Source organism: Lemur catta, chromosome 5 (assembly GCF_020740605.2).
Source record: "Lemur catta isolate mLemCat1 chromosome 5, mLemCat1.pri, whole genome shotgun sequence".
Lineage (NCBI taxonomy): Eukaryota > Metazoa > Chordata > Mammalia > Primates > Lemuridae > Lemur > Lemur catta.
Genome location: NC_059132.1, coordinates 16,832,189 through 16,851,437, shown reverse-complemented (window position 1 = coordinate 16,851,437; position 19,249 = coordinate 16,832,189). Strand labels below are relative to the sequence as shown.

General features: G+C 49.7%; 1 protein-coding gene across 1 annotated transcript in view; it reads left to right on the top strand.

The window, feature by feature from the left end:
• The first annotated feature begins 1,457 nt into the window (after nucleotides 1–1,457).
• Nucleotides 1,458–19,249, top strand: part of WWC1 (WW and C2 domain containing 1) — a 142,840-nt gene continuing 125,048 nt past the window's right edge. The window contains exon 1 of the mRNA XM_045551216.1: nucleotides 1,458–2,072. Within this exon, the coding sequence (XP_045407172.1) occupies nucleotides 1,954–2,072 (119 nt within the window). The 5' untranslated portion in view covers nucleotides 1,458–1,953. The remainder of the gene's footprint in view (nucleotides 2,073–19,249) is intronic.

Sequence of the window (19,249 nt, the reverse complement as noted above, 5' to 3'; positions counted from 1 at the left end):
GTTTAAATGAGATGGTGTGTGAGAGGTGCCTAGCACCATCTTGGGTCACTGTTGGGCGATTGGGCTAATCAGTAATTGGAGGTTTTCATATCGTGAAGCTTTGGCCCAAGCAGAGGAAGTGTGGAGGGCTGTGGGAATTCCCCCATGGAGGAATGGGAAATTCCTACTTTTGGGTGTTGAGGGCCAGCCTGAGGCAGGATTTCCCGCACTCTGGTACCTGGCATTTATGGAATGAAGGAGGGAAGGGACGGCCAAACACTGACCTCCAGGGTATGGCCTCAGGGAAGTCATTAACTACGGGAAGGCATTTGGAGGTGAGGCTTACTGTGGTGGGTCTTTTTTATCCAGAGGAGGTGAGACCACAAACTTGGGACTCCCTCCTTGCTCAGCAACACCCTGGCCCACACAGGACAGGGTGCTGGCTTCTCAGCAAGACTGTGGGGCTCAGACAAGAGGGTGTACTGCGCTGGGCTTCATTCCTCCAGCCCAGCTTCCTGCCACATGTCCAGGACGAAAAATGGTTAAACTCTTAATCAGTAAACAGACTTAAGAGGAGAGGTGCAAGTGCAACGCCAGTTGATCCTTAATCATGCTACTTTTTTTTTTATTTTATCTGAGCTACTTGCTGCACATGCTACCTTTTTGGATTTAATTCACAGTTTTTAATTTCTCAAGAAACCATTATCTCTGATTGTTTTAATTTCTTCTTTTTAATTTTTTTCAAGATGGAATTTTGCTTTCTTCTTTTCATAATCCCTTTCCCCCAAATCCATAACGTATCTACCTCGGAGTAGCACAGGAAAGAACACACGGTGAAGCTGCTAGCTCACATCCTGTCACAGGGAAGAACTCAATTTAGCCAACAACAACAACATCATTACTATTACTTTTACAAAGTGCTTCCCTGACACCCTCTGGAAGTCCTCCCCGGGAAACGGATCCACAGCACTCCTAATTTTAGGGACTTTAAGAAGAGACAGCTACATTTGCAAATGGGGTGGTGGTGGAGGGTAGGCGAAACGGCGAAACAACGTGGGGAGGATTGAATAGGGAGACAGATGGTGCGTGTGTTGGGGGAAGGGACCAGAAATCCTGGAAAACTTATGTTCCCAAATTCGCAAGAATGTTTCCACTTAACCACTTCTTGACTGACTCCTGATTGTGTATAACAGAAAAGCAGGGAGTTTTAAGATTTGGGGCACCTGTGCCAAGATCCCGGCGACTCGGGGTGGAGAGTTACGGGAGCATTGGGAAGCAGAGGCACAGCGGGTTTTGGCCTAGCCTTCAGGGCCTGGGACCCAGGTAAGGGGCGGTCCCTTTCTCCCGGCAGGGCCAGCGTAGGGGTGGCCGGCGATTGGGACTGTCCCACGAGGGGGCGCGTCTCGGGCCCGAGGACCCGCCCTCGTGCGCTGGGCGCGGGGAGGGGAGCCGGGAACCCAGGCGGCCGGCGCTCCGCCTCCCGTTTCCGGGGCAGCGCGGCTACCTGCACCGCCCGAGCCGCACCTGGCGGAGGCAGAAGTCGCAAAGCCCGCGAGCGCAGAGGCGCGGAGCGGAGCGGAGGGACGGCGCCCGGCGCGGGGGAGGAGAAGGAGGCGGCGGCGGCAGGCGGCGGCGCGGAGGGGGGCAGGCGGCGGCGGCGGCGCTCGGCCCGCTCTGCCCGGCCGGCCGGGCGCGCACCCGGGCCCGCACCGCGCCGCTGCGGGCGCACATGGCAGCGTGAGAGGCCGGCGGCGGGAGGAGCGGGCGGCGCCAAGCCGGGGCCGCAGGGCCGCATGGACAGCGGCGCCACCCCGGCCGGCCCCCACTAGGGCCCCCAATCCGCGGGCGCCACCCCCCCACCCCCTGGATCATGGTGCCTCGGCGGCCGCCCGGACTGAAAGCGGCGGGCTGGAGCCGCTGAGCCCCCGCGGCGGCCGGGAGCTGCATGGGGGAGCGCGGGCCGCGCTCGGGAAGATGCCCCGGCCGGAGCTGCCCCTGCCGGAGGGTTGGGAGGAGGCGCGCGACTTCGACGGCAAGGTCTACTACATAGACCACACGAACCGCACCACCAGCTGGATCGACCCGCGGGACAGGTAAGACCCCGGGAACCCCTCTGCCCCTACGCCCCCGCCTGCCCCTGGGGCTCCCGGCCGGGACTGGGGAGGGGGCGCGGGAGCTCTGCGCGCCTCTTGCGCTGTCTTCCGTGCCCCCACCCCATGCCACCTCCTGGAGCGCTGCTCCTGCCCCAGTGGGCTGCAGAGAGGAGGGGACCACCGGTGAGCTGGCGCAGGCTGCCCCCAGCACCATCCCCAGAGGCAGGACTTAGGCCCCAGCCAGCACCTGCCCAGAGTTTTGACCTTAAGCTCTAGCCCCGCCCCCGCCCCTTTTAGGAGGAGAGGTCGGGAGGGGGCTGGGGAGCGACCTGGCGGGGTGAAGCGCGTCTTCCCGGGGAGGCTTTCCCCAGCATGGGGGGAGGGGGAGGCATCTGGTTTGGAGGGGGTGGTAGGGACCCAGGATTCCGTGGGAGACTCCTGGAAGGGCACTCAGCGGAGGGGAAGGCAGCCTGGGGTGTGTTTTTTGACAGGTGCCTCGGTAGCTCCCGAGAAGAGCCCGGGAGCAGCGTGGGGACAGCGTGGGGGGGGGGGGTCCTGGAGCGCGGGGGTGGGGAGGAAATGAAGGACGGGGAGGGCAGATGAGGGAGACGGGTCCTCCAGGAATCTTGCAGCAACTTGGAAGCTGTTAGGATGCAGATGGAGGTGAGAGGCCTCCGGTAAAGCCCTGCCCCTCGCCTCTTTCTCCTCCCTTTCTTCTCTCTGGGGGCCCAGGCTCCTCAGCCCTGCAGCGGCGCGTCCTGACCTTGGTGGGCACCAGGCTGGCCGCAGCGTGAGCTGATTCTGCTGAGGCAGGTGGAGCCCGAGATGGCTCGGTGTGGCTCTTAGCTCTCCAGACTTTCTCCCGGCTTTGACTGCCTGGCATTCCTTTGCACACACACACACCCTCACCATGTTACCACCTGAGAGAGAACACCTCTCCACCCCCAGACCACTTTGTTGTTCTTTGTTGACACGTCTGTGGTCAGAGTGGTTCAGGAATGTGGACTTTTCACCTGGTCTGTGACCTTGGGGGTCGCTTCCCTGTAAAGCAACCTGGGTGAAATTCTTGGACTCTTCATCCTGTGGGATTGGGGTGGGAGAGTCCCGGAAGCGTACAAGATGTGGGTTTAAAAAAAAAAAAAAGAAGCAGAAAAAAAATGAGAGTTGAGAGTCTCAGCAGGTTTTGTGAGCAGTTATGCTCCTTGGTTCATTCAGTATTTCCTAGGTGCCTACTCAGCTCAGCACCATGCTGAATGTCTCACTAATGTAATTGGGAAGAGAAATTTTTAATGCTAGGGAACGTCTCTTAGGCAAGCTACTTTAACCTCTCAACCTCAGTTTCCGTATTTGTTAGACGCATGGTTTGCTTGGAAGGGAAGGAGTAATAGTGGGACTCCTTAAAAGTTAGAAGACACTTGGGAGATCAGAGTCCTACTCCCATTTTAAAACATAAGAGAAGATTTGAAGCCCCGAAGTGTGATTTGCTCAAGTATTTTGATATTTCTGCCACTCTGCGTACACCAAGTTCTTTACAGGTCTGAATATCTGACCTCCAAACTTGTCATCCAGACACAGTTCTCCCCCACTCCCCGGAGCTCTCTTACAGTGTTGGTGAACTTGGTAGCCCCTTTCCTTGTCCTCTCTTCAGAGCAGCCGCAAGTTCAAGCTTAGATGTCCTCCCCCAGTTTAGGTCCCTGTAGCTTATTACTGAGGCCGGTGTGCTGTTAGCGGTTGGATTGGATGTCATGTTGGAGGGCTGACAGCTCCCACCTGCACTGATAATCACGCATCTAGGGACTTCTCTAGGGCTCTGAGGGGGTGATACCTAGATAGGAAGCCTCTCTCAAGCAACAGTAATTCTTTTTCCTTGGAAGAGGGCAAGCATGTACCTTCTGTAGAAAACTGACTTGGCTAAAACACACTCTCCCGAATTATAGTTTTATGTGGACCCCCTTCATAATTTTTTGCTATATCCACCTGTTCCTTATTTAATACTTAGGTCAACTCACTTTTAAAATTTTTGTACTATTTTCATAAATGGGAAACTAGTGATATTTATTGATATGAACAGCAGGTGACCTTAAAAAGTACAGCAAAATGGGGGGAAACCCAGTGTCATAAATTAGCTGGTTTCTGTGGCCAGCCTAAGGCCCCAGCCTTTGTTTTGTGGCAGAGTGGCAGGCAGTGGAGAGGCATCAGAAACACACAGGCACTTGACTGAGCTCCTCACCTTCTTGACCTCAGAAGTCATTGGTTTTTAAGGCTTCATCTTTGAACCTCTGTGTTTTCCCACCTGCACTGGGTTGGCGTGGGGTCCCTGAACTTGGAGCCTTGAGGGTCTCAGTTCAACCCTTGGGGTTACTGCCAGCTTTGAACACTTTGGATAAGAGCTGAGCGAAGGACATTGAGTTGTGGTTCTCTGGAATTTCCCTCCAACACACACCATTAGGGATTTCTGCCTTTTAGTCCTGCCTATGTGGCCTTGAGCAAATCACTTGACCTCTCTGAAGTTTGAGTGCTCCATGGATGAGAGATGAGGATTGGTTAGATGGTATCCAAGGACCTGTCAGCTCTCAGATATGATTTCAGACCCTCTACCTCTCCTTATCCCTCCTGACTCCATGGGGGTAGAGGGGGAGATGGGGGTGGGTTGTAAGGAAGAGGAGGAAAACATTTAACAAAGCTAAAAAGAGCCAAACTTACTTTTTGGGTGTTATAGGGTGGGGAGATAACTGCCAAGGTAGTTACATTCCTGCCACTGGTTAATGCTGTGGAACAAAAAATCATTAAAAAAAACCCTCCACTCCTTGAGTGTGTGTATGTTTGTGTATGTGTGTGTGTTTGTGTTTGTCTTGGCTTTTTCCTTACCTGAATCATGGGGAGGCCCGCCTATTCCCCTGAATTTAAAAGAAGTAAGCAAATGGTCCTTCGGTTAGAAAAGTGATTTCTTAGCCACTGAGGACAAAATAGCGTCTCCGGTTACCAACCCTAAAGAATGTCTTGGCACATTCCTCCCTCTGGGGCTGAACTATTTTGTGTGCTGTCCGGCCTGGAGCTGCTGGGGGTAGGGAATCCAGTTTTCAGCTTCCCCTTTCACCAGGGGGTTGGAAGAGCAGCCAAGCAGCCAGCCTTGCCAACCCTCTCCCCTTCTCATCCAGGGGAAGGCTGGGAGGCCGAAATTCCTAAGGACGGTTGTCCCAACAACCGGAGAGGGTCCAGTGGGCAGCTTGGGCCCTGCCCACTGGACTAAAGACTCCGGCGCTCCACAGGCTCTTCCTGGGTCAAGGCCAGTCTGAGAAGGTGACGGGTCCTTTGGGAATCAGGTGCTGTGGCTCAGGCCTGAACAGCCCTTGGAGCTGTGCTTCTTTTGCAGATTAACTCTGGGTGCTTCTGGAAGCTCCCAGCAAAGGGCCAGTGTCCCATGCATTTAACTTTGTGGTATGCAAAAAACAAATGTACCAATTGCTCTCCGAGGAAGAATGGATCAATGGGACTGACCCTCCCAGAGAAGGTTCCTGCAGCCTGATTCCTGTTTGTTCTATGGACCTTCTTGTAGGAACCACCTGGGAATTCTGGGCAGTTTCTGGCTCTGTGTGATAAGTACTGGAGGCCCACGTGGCTGGAGAGGCCATGCTGAGAGGACCCAGCAAATTCTCTCATGATCAAGAAGATCTTCTGCTAACCCTATTATTTCAGAAATTGATATGGTAGGAAGTTGGGTCTACAGCAGTCAAAAGATCTTAATCTCCTTCAATGAAGGTCACAGACGTTTATGAGACTCTGATAGAGGTTCAGGACTCTTCCCAGAGACTGGTGCAAGCAAAGGTTTTTTGCATATAATTTCAGGAGCCTCAGGGACTTGTTCATAACTCCTGCCATGGATCAGCTTGGAGACTGCTGGTCATCATCGATAGCCCTCCTGTGTAGCTAGGTAGCAGATAATGATTGAGCATTTACTATATTCAGGTACTCTGCTGAGAGCTTTACATGGGTTACTTCTTCCGAGATCAGACGAGATCGGGCTACACAGATTACTTCTTTAAATCCTCCTGACAGCCCTGGGACTAGGTGCCTGAATTACCCGAGGCTCAGGGAGGCCAAGTTCAGTGAAGCTCCTCAACTTTCATGGAGCTGCGATGTGAACACCAGGCAGGCTGACTGCAGAACCCATGTTTCTAACCACTGCCTCATTCAATTTCCTACTGAATTAGTTGCGGACTCAAGACCTCTGCTCCACTGCCTAAGGAATTTGACCTTGGGATATGGGGCTGGGACAGACGTGATTTCCCTTACTTGTGACTATTTTGGTGTGGCCAGGTCATGGGCAACCAGAGGGCAGGTGTGGATATTGGAATCTTGGATCTGCCTCTTGCTACCTGAGTGACTTTGGCAAGTGACATATTCTCTCTTAACCTTGGTTTTGTCTTCTAATGGATGGGGACATGCATAGAAACCATCGGGGATAGTTATGAGCATTAAATAAGTGAAAATGGGTAGGGCAGCTAGCTTGGTCTGACACGCAGGGGGCTCTTAGGAATGCCAGTTCTTTTAACTTTTATTAGAAAGTACCTGTGAAACACCTGCGTAGAATGGAGGCTACACCTCCACCCAGCTTTGAAGCTGGAATGGACCTTTTTGGTCATGAAATCCAAGGCTCTCATATCGCCAATGAAATGGAGGTGCAGAGACAAGTGACTGGACAAGCTCACACAGCAAATAAATGCCAACTTTGAGTCTAGTAAAGGTCTTCTTTCCTCTTATGTAAACATTTCCCTAAAATTCAGATCCAGGTTCTCCTGATCAATGGTAATAATTTGGGTATGTTTTATGCTTGTGGCTGAGTTATTGTTCGTAATCCTTTTTCACTATGTAGACCAGCAAGTTTTATTTGTGGTGTCACAATCATTTGTGGATCGTGTCATGGGAATTTGCTTATGTTGGGTGATTAAAGTAGCAGTGATTGTAAGTGAATTACTATTTATAATCACTTAAAATGGATTTAGGGTTATTGTCAGACTAATGTCACTTTCCACCAATTTGTATTCCAACACACTTTCTTAAGTGGGAGTTATAACTTGCCTGCCAGAGAATTTATCCAAAGCCTCTGTTCTCCATAATTTTTCTCTGAATGATCCACTAATACCTATGATCTATAATGCTAATACCTATATACAAGTTCTTAGAGTGCTTGTCTTCCTTGTCCAAGGCTTGAGTTTGAGATCCACACATTCCATGGGAATCTATCATGTATGGGAGCATCCTGCATCACTTACTAAGCAAGAAGTGAGGTTTAAAAGCATTAGTAAAGATAACAGGAAGAAATAAGAGATTTGGGAACCCACAAATGAATCAGGTAATAAAAAAGGCTAGCGTCTATTGAATGTTTACTCTCTACTGTTCACTGGGCTACGCATTTTATGTTATGATCTCATTTCATCCTTCCAACAACTATGTGGGGGTAAGTCCATCTTCGGATGAGGAAATTAAGGAAGGTAAAGGAACTGGTCTGGCTCTGCCCTGTCTTCCTAATCCATTTCAGGGCCCTAGAGAACCCTATTGACAGCTGGGCTTGAGAGTTAACATTTCTTTTTTTTTAGACACAGTCTCGCTCTGTTGCCCAGCCTAGAGTGCCGTGGCGTCAGCCTAGCTCACAGCAACCTCAAACTCCTGGGCTCAGGCAATCCTTCTGCCTCAGCCTCCTGAGTAGCTGGGACTACAGGCATGTGCCACCAGGCCCAGCTAATTTTTTTCTATGTATATTTTTAGCTGTCCAGATTATTTCCTTCTATTTTTAGTAGAGACGGGGTCTGCTCTTGCTCAGGCTGGTCTCGAACTCCTGACCTCGAGCGATCCTCCTGCCTCAGCCTCCTAGAGTGCTAGGATTACAGACGGGAGCCACCGCGCCCGGCCGAGAGTTAACATTTCTTTTTGTAATGGGCGAACCTAATGTGGGTCTCAGGGAGAGATGTTACTAAGGAGCCCTAACTGGAGAAGCCAGTGAGATCCTCGTGGCAGGAGACTGTTTGGCATATACTCTACCTTCTGTGAGCAGCTGACTAACCTGAGCTCTGGGGACAAGAGAATGATGGAGGCAAAGGAACTCTGCAGGATGCAGTGCATGCAGGGGAGTTCACAGTCCTTCCCAAGTCGCTTGGGTAAGTGCTCCCAACAGCCAGGGAGTGAATAGCCAGGGCAGCTACTCTCTGTCACCATGCCTCCCCCTTCCCGGGAGAGGGCTTAGCCAGACTGACCTGATTTTCCAATTCCCTGGGGTCCCAGGTAGCTGTGAAAGCAACACTGCCCTTTTGAAGGGAAGAGAATCAGGTTGCCTTAGTTACCGGGAAGGTTGGCATGCCAAGTTCAGGTGCAGGTAAGGAGAGACAGGGCTAGAATAAGTGAAAGTTGGAGGTGACCACCGTGTTGCCGCAGAGCTCCCTGGATGGAAGAAGCCTTGATCAGGTTCTGGTGGCATTTACAGGGGGTGCCAACCTCTTGGCAGGTGGCTGTCCATCCTGCGTATCAAGAGCTCTTTGCAGCCACATCTAGCTCTAGGTGGTGAGGATCTGCAGCCTCCAGCTCAGCGAGGGGCTCTGGATAAGAGGGATCCACTTCACTTGGAGAAGTGGCTCAGTGACATCTCTGTCACCAGCTCCTCACTATTTGTGAGGAAAGCACTCCCACTTGGACAGGGCTGAGGGCTGGATCTGGGCTGCGTCCGTGTGAAAAACTCTCACCATGCCTCTCCCAGCACGGAGAGGGCAGCCGGCCGCACACCGTTAGGCAGAACAGCAAAAGGCTCTGGTTGTTGCGGCTGCCAAACCTCTCAGCTGCCTCGAATCCCTGTTTCAGAGTCAGATAAAGGAAGAGAAAAGGAAGAAACTGGATACAGCGGCATTTTGTTATTAAACCGCCATCAGCGGGCTGTGTAACCTCTAGCTCCTAAGCAGAAAACTTCTCACCAAAGTACTGGGGGTAGGGGGCAAGCGTTAACTGTCATCGTGTAGGGAGAACATCCTATAAAGATGCTGGACAGGGATGAGGGGGTGAAGTGGAGAGTGGGGGAAGAGGGGAAGAAAAAGGGACAAGGGTGGTGGGTCACATGCCACCCCCCCCCCCCCCAATCACCTCCTCAATGCTTCTACCCATGACATCTTGCTGTTAGGAAGAAATGGGATCTTTCAGTTTCAAATGTCTGCCAAAGAAAAGGGAAGGAGGCTTAAGTTCTTGCTCAATGGTCAGCCAGGAAAAAAAAAAAATGAAGCTGCATCAAGATTAGGGACACCTTTGTTGGCTCTTTTTTTCCTTCTCTTGCTCCATTCATCACTCTCTGGCAGTGAGGACACCAGGCCAACAGCAGCTGCTGACTTTCCCCAGTCGGCTGCCGGCTGTTGCCCGGGCCTGTTTTGGTGGCGGCCCCCACGCTGCCTTCCTCCCCGCCCAGTGGCGGTTCCTTGTTCCATTAGTCACTGGGCAGCCCCTGGGACCCACTGATGGGTAACGGGCTTGGAGGGATAAAATGTCAAGATTCGGGCATCAGGTGGCTGCTAGGATGAGATGACTCTGGGACAGCCTTTGGATCCCGCATCTGTCGCGGCTGTTCTTAGATAGTCGGGGCCCTGAACGTTTTGCTGTGTATTCCAGGAATTTCTTACAAGTGCATTGTCTGTCTTTGCATCACTAACAGCACAGTCACTGGCACCTGGAGAAAATGATGGTAAATAATCATGGTGACTTTTAATGGTTTTTTAGCCAGTGGCTGTCACATGCTAAGTACTGTTGCTCGTCCGTAATTTTTCTGGCATTTTGCAAATGGAGAGAAGCGACAAGCTCAAGGTCACACAGGTAGAAAGGGGTAGAGTTGGAATCTGAATCTAGATCTGATTTCAAAGCCTGGCTCCTGTCACCACCGTAGTCTTTCAGTGAGTTGGGAGAGAGGAAGAGAGGAGAGAGAGGGGAAGCCAAAAGGAAAGGGAACTTTTAACTACAGAGAAAAAAAAAAAAAACCAGAAACACCTATCCAGTGTATGTACCTTATACACTGGAGAAAAAAGTGTATGCGGTTCCAGCCAAACATTGGTTTGACACATCACACCATTCCCTGCAGTAGATAAGACCTTCATGACGATCATCAGAGGACACTGAGTCAAGTCTGGCCCTGTCTCTTACAAATAGTAAGTGACCTTGAAGCAGTTCTTTCTCCTCAGCTGTAAAACGAGGATAAGTGTAGGACCGACCTACTCCGAAGGTTGTGGTTAGGACGAGATGACTCCCAACATGGCGAGTCTTAGCTACATGCCTAGTGCACATCATGGTTTCAAATGGGAGCTCTTGCTAGTTAGGCTAACTTACCCTCCTCTACGCTGGCAGAGGAACTAAAACCCTTGTTTCTTCCTTGCCAACTCAAGTCTCTTCCTGATGGGCCATGGCTCACCTGAGCCACGTTGATATTAGAGCTTGCAAACCACCTTGGCAGCACTCATTACATAAATCAATAAACTCCCCCCCGCCTTATCGGAGGCAAGCCCTTCTTTGGAATTTCTAGAGTGAAGCAGTGACTCTTGCCAGCTCAGGGCTGTGTGTGAATCAGGGTTAATGAATTGCAGTTGTCATGGCAGAGCTAAAAGAGCTGAGGCAGGAACCGGAGGTCGCTGGAATTCATTTGTAACTGCTTTGACACCATGTCCCTTCACTCGGTCTTCCCTTTTGCACGGTTGGAGAGCTGTTTGAGGACCTGCTGAGTTTAGCATGGTGGTGGTGCAGAGGGGCATTGGTGTTTATCACGTCCCACCCAGCTAGGGGTTGTCCGTTCACTTAGCAGGTATTTATGGAGTGGCTCCTGTACTCCGCTGTGCACCAAAGAGCAAAGTCCCTGCTGCAGTGGGGTGTACATACGGGTGATGGAGACTGGCAAATAGTTAAACAGATAAATTGCATTATGACCAGGGTCTTGGTGTTCTCTGGAATTCTGTTACCCATCTTAGGAAGCTGGGGAACAGATTTGTCTATGACACCTGTTGACAGTGGTGGTGTGAACCTAGATTTGGAGCCAGGGGGACCTTTGTGTCATGAAGAGCTTGCTGTGATGAGCTGGGTTCAGTGCTGGGAATGCAATGGTGAAAACAACAGTGTCCAAGTCAGACTTTCCTGCAGATTAGTGAGAGACGCAGCTAGTGATCACACTGCTGATACAGTAGACGTACCAGGCCCTCGGGGCCTCGGTTTCCTTCCTCTCCTGTTTCATCTGGACGTGTTCATTCATTCAACAAATACTTCCCGGATGGCATGCCTCTAACGCCCCAGGCATTGTTCTGGCACAGGGGATTCCGCAGTGATTAATCCAACAAAAATTAATCAACAAAAATCCTTGTCCTCATAGGGCTTGCATTCAACAGCAGCGGCTGTCAAACTTGAGGAAGCACCAGAACCTGGAGGTGCTTGTTAAACACCTGGAGTCTGAGACAGTGAATCCAGGTGTGGCCTGAGAATGTGCATTTCCAGCAGGTCCCCAGGTGATGCTGCTGCTCTGTGCCCGCCACTTTCAAAACCAACTGATATATTGACTCACTGAATCCTCACAATAGTGTAGGAGGGGGTACTATATTGTCCCTGTTTTACAGGTGAAGTAACTTGGTCCTCTTCCCTATGCTAAGAGGGCTAAAGGAAATGGTCCCGTGCATAAACACCATTGCTAGGAACATATCATTGTTCGGTTCTTTTGCTGACCAAAGCCTGAGTGGTAGCAAAATCCTATAGGGTTTTTCTTTTTTTCCCTCCCATTAAGAAATAAAGCACAGGGAAGCAGGTGATGTGAGGGGATTCCAGAAGTCAGAAGGGACTTTTCCTTTAATTAGAATATATAGAATTTATATGGCCATGGCCATGGCAGGAGTAGAGGAAATAACCCTCCCTGTTTCTCAATGGAACTGAGCCAGGACACCCTCCCTGAGCTGCCCTATACCCCTGGGAACTTTCTCGACTTCACCTATAAGAAGTGCAGGGAGGGAGGCGTGGGGAAGGGCAAATCCTTCCTCTCGTGGAATCCTCGCAACCACCCTCAAGGGAGCCCTTATCCATGGCTGTTCCCCTTGACCACTACTTGAATGTTACATACTTTTGTCACTTGCTAGTTCTGTGACCTTGGTCAAGTTACTGAAGCCCTCCCAAGCTTCCATTTCTTCATTTCCAAAATGAGAATAAATTAGAATCTACCTCCTGGGGTTAGTGGGAATCACATTAGAGGTCTCATTGTATTCAAGTGCCACTGACCTGGCAGTTCTAACTGCAGCAGTTACAGTCTCCCTAGTACATTTTATAGCTTTCTCTATAGTTACATAGTTAGCTCAATTCATAGATTTTGAGGACCAGATTTTTTGGACATAAACCACTGTCTTCTTGTTTCTCTATGAGAGATATGTTTCTTAGAAAAACTGGTCATGCCTAAGAAGATAGACTTCTTCCCAGTGGACAACTACTTTTGCTAGGCAGGAATATTAAGAGGTCTCTTTATAGCTCAAGGAGTTTCAAAACCAGCTTAAGTGGTTTATTTCTATTGCTAGCATGAAACAAACACTGCCAACAGCCAATGGAAGACCCTGGGTTTTTACTGGTCACCAGGCCCTCCACGGTTTGTGCCCTTGTACAATGGTTATTAAAATACGGTTCCAGACCAGTATATCAGCTTCACCTGAGAACCTGTTAGAAACACAGATTCTCATGTCCCACTTCAGATCTACTGAGTCAGAAACTCGGGGGGTGGAGCCCAGCAATCTGTTTTAATAAGCCTTCCAGGTGATGCTGCTGCCCACTCACATCTGTGAACTGCTGGCCAAGTGTTTGTAGCAAGAATGACCTGAGCTATTTCGTTAGTGGTTGGATGGCAGAAACTGGCCAAGATTGAAGAACCTTCTGAGCACAGGTATATGTAGCCAGTTGAAATGGTCTTTATTGGCTTATGAACATTTCAATATTATTCCCAAATCTTTATTGGCCACACTGAACCTCTGCACTCTCTTGGCCCCCACCATTGTTTGACATCCTTCTGGCATGGAGATTCAGCTCACAGATGAAGTTTAGAAATGCCTTCCCCCCCGCCTCTGGCCTAGGGTCCACAGCACCTTATGCTGCAGAAGAGCCGCTCGGCTTCTCCATTCTGGGTTAGTGGGTAGCTCGGAGGCCGGCATGCAGCGGGAGCACACAGCCAGGATGGAGTGCTCCTCAGTCAGGAGTTTTCGATTCTGTTTCTGGCCCTTCCTCTTAGCAAGTCACTTACCCTTCCTAAGCCCTGGTTTCTATTGCTCTGCAGTGGGGGAATAAGGACCCTTGATCTCGTTTTTCCAACAGAGAATGAGAAGGCATCTTTGGAGCTGGAGGAACAATAGGAACAGCTAGAGGCTCCCAACTTCTGCTACATGTTGGAAGTGTCAGATCACCGGAGAGGTGTGCTAAAAATACTCGTGCCCACCCCCAGAGATGCTGGCTTAATTGGTCTGGGTTATGGCCTGGGCCATAGACAGTCCCTAGTTGATTCTAGGTTACAGCGAGATTGGAGAACCACAGCTGTAGGTAAACATCTGCCTTCCTCACAGGCCCTTCTAGAATTGAGAGTGAGATTAAGTGAAAATACTTTGTAAAGGGCACAAGTGCCATCAGAATGTCAGATTTCATTTTAAAACTTAATACTTATACAGTTCTGCTTGGAAAAATTGAGATGATTCAGGAAGTATTAAAAAAGCAGTTGCAGGAGGTTGGAAAAGTAGATATTTGGGGGAATGTCAGGTACCTTGATGTTTGGCAATTGGCCCTTTTCTCTACCTATCTTGTTTTTTCTTTCCTAATGGGTTACAAATTAGAGATTTGAGCTTTTTTCCCCCCTTAATGTGAAAATCTTCAACTCCCATTGCAGCAGTAATGCATTTAGATAAATTACCCTAAGTTATTTTAGAGTTGTTAAGCCTGAGGGCTGGGCTTGCCTTTCATCTGCTGAACCTGATTTGGATTTTATGCACATACCTGCATCATTGAGTCGCCAAGAAAGTGGGACCATATAGATCACAGGTGGTGGACAAGAACTAGTAGTAATAGCAAGCTCTTTTTTTTTCCCCCCTGAGGCAGCGGGCTCGGTTGACCACATGCATCTGAACCTCTAAAGAGGGTGACTCAACTGCAGATCCTGGATGTGGAACCAGATTCCACATTTGTAAAAAGAACCCCCAAGTGAGTGTGATGGAATCTTAGGTTTGAGAACCAGTGATCAAGGGAATGGATTTGTTGTCCCAAACTGCATATCATGCTAGAGACTCAACTAGAGTCCCTTCAGCGTCTGCCAGAACCTGGTCCAATTCTGGGTCCTCGTATCAAAAAATCTCTCCCCTCGGATTTCATGGACTGGTCTCCAGCATGCTCAGGTGTTCCCTCTCCAAGAATAAGTCTTAATCTTTATGCCCCTTCACCTGAAGAACGTAGAAGAGTTCCATGCCCACCGCCTCCACCCTTCATTCATGCCTCATACCTTCCCTCCCTCCTCCCACCATCAGCCTCAGAGGAAAGTTCCCGAAGTGTCACCCGGAGCCACATAACGGTGTCTTCCTTGGCCTCCCTGTAGCGTCCGGCAGTGTTGGCAGCCCCCTTCCTTTATGGTGTTCATTCTTACCCAGGGAAGGGGAAGGCACTTCGCATTCTTCTCCCTCTTTGCTCTTCCCCAGTAGTGTCCCATGTCCCCAAGCCTTCAGTCACCTCCTCTGCCATGAAGCCTCAGGCACCTGTGTCCAGGTATCTGCTGGACATCATTTCTGTGTCACGGCAAGCACCACAAACAACAGCAGATTGAAAACTGGATCCAGTTCTGGTCTCAAACACCTTTGCCTCTTGCCTTTTTTTGCCATTACCACGAGAAACTGCCTCTATAAGGACTATGACATATGCCTGGTTCACAGTCTTAAGGTCCGGCAGGTACACAGTGAAATGTAGGTCTTCCTCCCACCTGGTCCCCATCTACCCATCCCCTCCCCATCTCCCCATAGTCAGCCCCTGTTTCCAGAAACCTCCCTCTCAGTTCTTCCTTCCCTCATCTAACTGCCAAGTTCTGCTGCACTTTATTTTGTGGCCTCTGACACCTCCCTCATTCCTTTCCTGTGTATTCCTACAGAGGCTTAGTGGAAAACAGAGACCAGATGACAGGCCTTTCCCTCTGTTGGCCAACTTGTGGTCTGATTTGGGACCAGTCTCACGTAACCCAGTGCTGACCACCCCTCCCCTCTCACCCTTCAGGGAGTAACGTCCCCGGGTGCCGAGGGACACCCTTCTGAGCTTCTCAAAGCTGGTCCCACTGCCATTTTCTAAGTCTCTCATACTTTCCTCACTTTCTTCATCTGTAGGATGGGGATAATAATGTTTACGTCATACTATTTTTAAGTGTTTAAAAAAGACTTTTCCCATGCATATTTTTTAATTTTGGTATAATTTTAAACTTACAGGAAAGTTGCAAGCGTAGTACAAAAAGTTCCCATATACCCTTTATCCAGAATTACCAATTTTTTAAAATCATTCTTGACTTTTTAATTTTAACTGATATATAATAGTTCATCAAATTGATATAATGTGACATTCACACAAAGAATCTTCTCATGTTAAAAATTGAATTTGTTTGCCCATATTTTGCTATTATGAAAACACAGTGATGATATCTTTGCACAAGACGTCTTGTGCAGTCTCTGGGTAATGCCTTGGATAATATAGAAAGAAAATGATAAGCTGAAGTGTATGCACATTTAGATTTTTATATATGCCACCAGATTACATTTTAGAATATTTTTATCAGTTCATTACCAACTTTTATGTATTACCCATTTACTTTATATTCTTATTCTATGTCTGAATATATTTAATAAATATAAAGTTGCTTATATATAAACCATTTAAGGTATATATATGTACATATGCCATTTATATATCTGAGTATATTTTATGTATTCAGAGATATATAAATTATACACATAATTTATAGGATTTATAAATTACGTAGATGTATTTATGTATACATATATGTGTGTGTGTATATATATGCACACACCATTTATGAGTAAGTTGGGACTGGGTGTGGTGGCTTATGCCTGTATCCCAGCACTTTGGGAGGGTTGCTTGAGCCCAGGAGTTCAAGACTAGCCTGGGCAACACAGCAAGACCCTGCCTTTACAAACTAAATTTTTAAAAAATTAGCTGGGTATGGTGGCACCCGCCTACAGTTCCGGCTCCTTGGGAGGCTGAGGTGGGAGTATTGCTTGTGCCCAGGAGTTCGAGGTTACCGTGAGCTATGTTTGGGCCACTGAACTCCAGCCTGGGCAACGGAGTGAGACCCTGTCTCAAAAAAAAAAAAAAAAAAGAAAGTTGGAGATTTTGTGTCTTTTTCATGCTAAATACTTTAGTGTGAATATCCTAAGAACCAAAGCTGTCCCCTTACATAACATCACTACTACATGCAGTTTTTTTATAAGGATTAAACTGAATAAACAGTGCAAAATATGTGTGCCCAACGCCCTTATAGGTGCCAGTAATTGTCAGCCCTGGTTACTGAGCTGTCTTCATTGGTCCTCTGCTTCTAGCCTGCCTGGGTTGGTGGCAGTTCCCAAGCATGCGTGCACTTTGCAGTTCTCCCCACCGAACTGCGGCTCCCTGGCCCCACCTGTGTTGACAGCCCACCTCCCCTCCCAGGCAGCACGTATGCCACTTGCTCCACGAGGCATCCGTCATCTGTCTCCCTCCCTGCTCCCAGCAGGAAGGGGTCTGCAGTTAAGTCAGGCCCGTTTCTGGTCAAAGGCACCAGAGGCCCATTCAGGATGGCTCTCCAAAGAGGTTAGAGAGTTCAAAGGAATCTGAGGAAAGGCATAGTGGCACCTGCTTCGGGGCAGGTGGGAGCTGCAGCTGGGAGGCCGGGAGGAAGTGAGGCAGCAGCTTCTCCCTGCACCTCCCTCTATCCCTCTGCCCACCCACCGCATGGTTTCTGCTCCCTCCTGAAACCCTCGTTTATGAGTCAATTCTGCCTCTTACCAGCTGTGTGATTTTGGGTGAGCTGCTTAATTTTTTCTGAGCCTTGGTTTCCTTTATGCAAATAAGGCTAAGAGTAATAAAACAATAACCAAGGCTTTATTGAATGCCGAGCACTGCTCTAAGTGTTTTATATTTATTAGCTTAACTAACCATCACACCAACCTTCTGAGAGAGGTACTGTTACTATCCGCATGTAGAGATGAGAGTGTGGAGGCACAGAGAGGCTAAGTCATTTGGCCAAGGTCACACAGCTGGAAAGGGGCAAAGCCAGGATTTGCGCTCAGGTTGTGTGGCTCGTGCACTTAAACAGCCATCTACTTAGAAGGGTTATTGTGAGGATTAAGCATGGATTATCTCATTTAAAGCACTTAACAGAGAGTAAGGCTCATAATAAAGACTCAAAAGTGTTAATAGTTATTATACTATCAACAGCATTAGTCTGTAGGTGACCCAAGTGGTCATGGGCACTTGGCATCCTTAGGACATTCTTTCTCAGAACTTCCAGAGTAACGTGTTCTGCATGCTCGTGGCAATTAGCAGGGCCCGATGGCTCCTGGATCTGAGCACGTGTTCTGTTCTGAACTCTGCTGCTGCCCTCAAACCCCTGTGGCAAAGCCCTATTCATTTGTGTGACTCCTGCCCTCTTGCTCCTCCAGTGTGGGCCGTGGACCAGCACGGCAGCATCGCCTGGAAGTCTGTGAGAAATGCAGACTCCCAGGCTGCACCCCAGACCCCCGAATCAGAACTCACATTTCACCCAGATCCCCAGTGGCACTCGCACGTGTTAGCATGGGAGTGGCACTCACCACTCACTGCTGCTTCTGTTTGCGTAGCCTGTTTTTCTTTTTTTCTTTTGTGGCTGCCTGTGCCTCATTCTCGTTCCGATCTAGGGCACACCGCATACTTGTGGTATCGATCAACAGTGGGTTTTTACAACCAGTTATAAACACTATCTAAGGAAAGGAGCTTCTCAGCTCATTCCCAGAGCCCCGCGTGGGACAAGGGATTGAAGCGGGGTGGGGCGATGGAGCTCAGTTGCTAGGGCTGCACACCTGCTGAGAAAACGCAAGGTCCTGAGGCCACAGTGGGTCCACTGGCGCGGTCAGGTGCCAAAGGTCAGAGCAGAGGTAGGCTATGCAGGAATCCTACCAGGGCTGCAGAACATGGAATTCGGGGGACATGGGGCAGTCAGAGGTGGGGACCCTCTTGGTAGAGCTTGTCGGTCTAATAAGTAATGAGGGTGGCCCAGCAGACACCGGGCGGAGATCACAGAGGCGGGATTCTAGTCCTCGGGAAACAAGTCTAGGAGGAGCTGGGGTCTCCAGTAAACTTCCTGCAAGGACTTGGGGCAGCGAAGTAAGTGGGAGGCTCCCTGGGATAGCTTTGAACAGAGCAGAAATGTCGCTGCCAGGGGACTGACGGAATGATGCCTTGGGTCAGGGGTGGGGAGCCTGAGCCTGGGGCAGTCCTGGGGACAGCAGAGGTGGGCTCCAGGTGCAGGACTGGGGACCGGAGAGGCAGGGAGCCAGCCATGGCTGCAGGCAGAGCCCGTGAGAGGCCTGTGAAACGCCTCACCTTTCCTGGCATGAGGGTGGCGAGGAGGTGTGGCCAGATTCCAGAGGGCTTTCCCATCAGAGGTTAGGACACTGCCCTCGCCAGGCCCCGGTTCACCTGTGCACAGCGTTTCGGCGAAAGGACGGACCTTGCCCCAGCGCATTCCTGAGATAACGCGCCCTCACCAGCCAGCTTGGGAGACAGGCCATCCAGTCCATCGGCGTGGGTGAGGCTGCCGATGCCCTCCCTGGGTCCGCTTCCAGCTTGTTTGATGTTGGTATGTATGTCTGTGTAACATGACTGAAGAACGAGTCATTAGTGAGCTGTCCAAAGTCCCTTTGGGAACATTCCAGGAAAATAAACCAATATTCCATCAAAGCCACAAATAGCTTTTTTTTTTTTCCATTCCTTCAAAGCAGGGTTTCTGTGTGGTCCACAGACCTCCTACGTTAGACTCCCCCAAGGAGCTTATAAAATGCAGATTCGTGGGCCCCAACTTTATACCTACTGAATCATCATCCAAGTGGGGAATCTGCTCGTTTAATACACTGCCCCAGTGATCCTAGTGTACTTTACTCTTG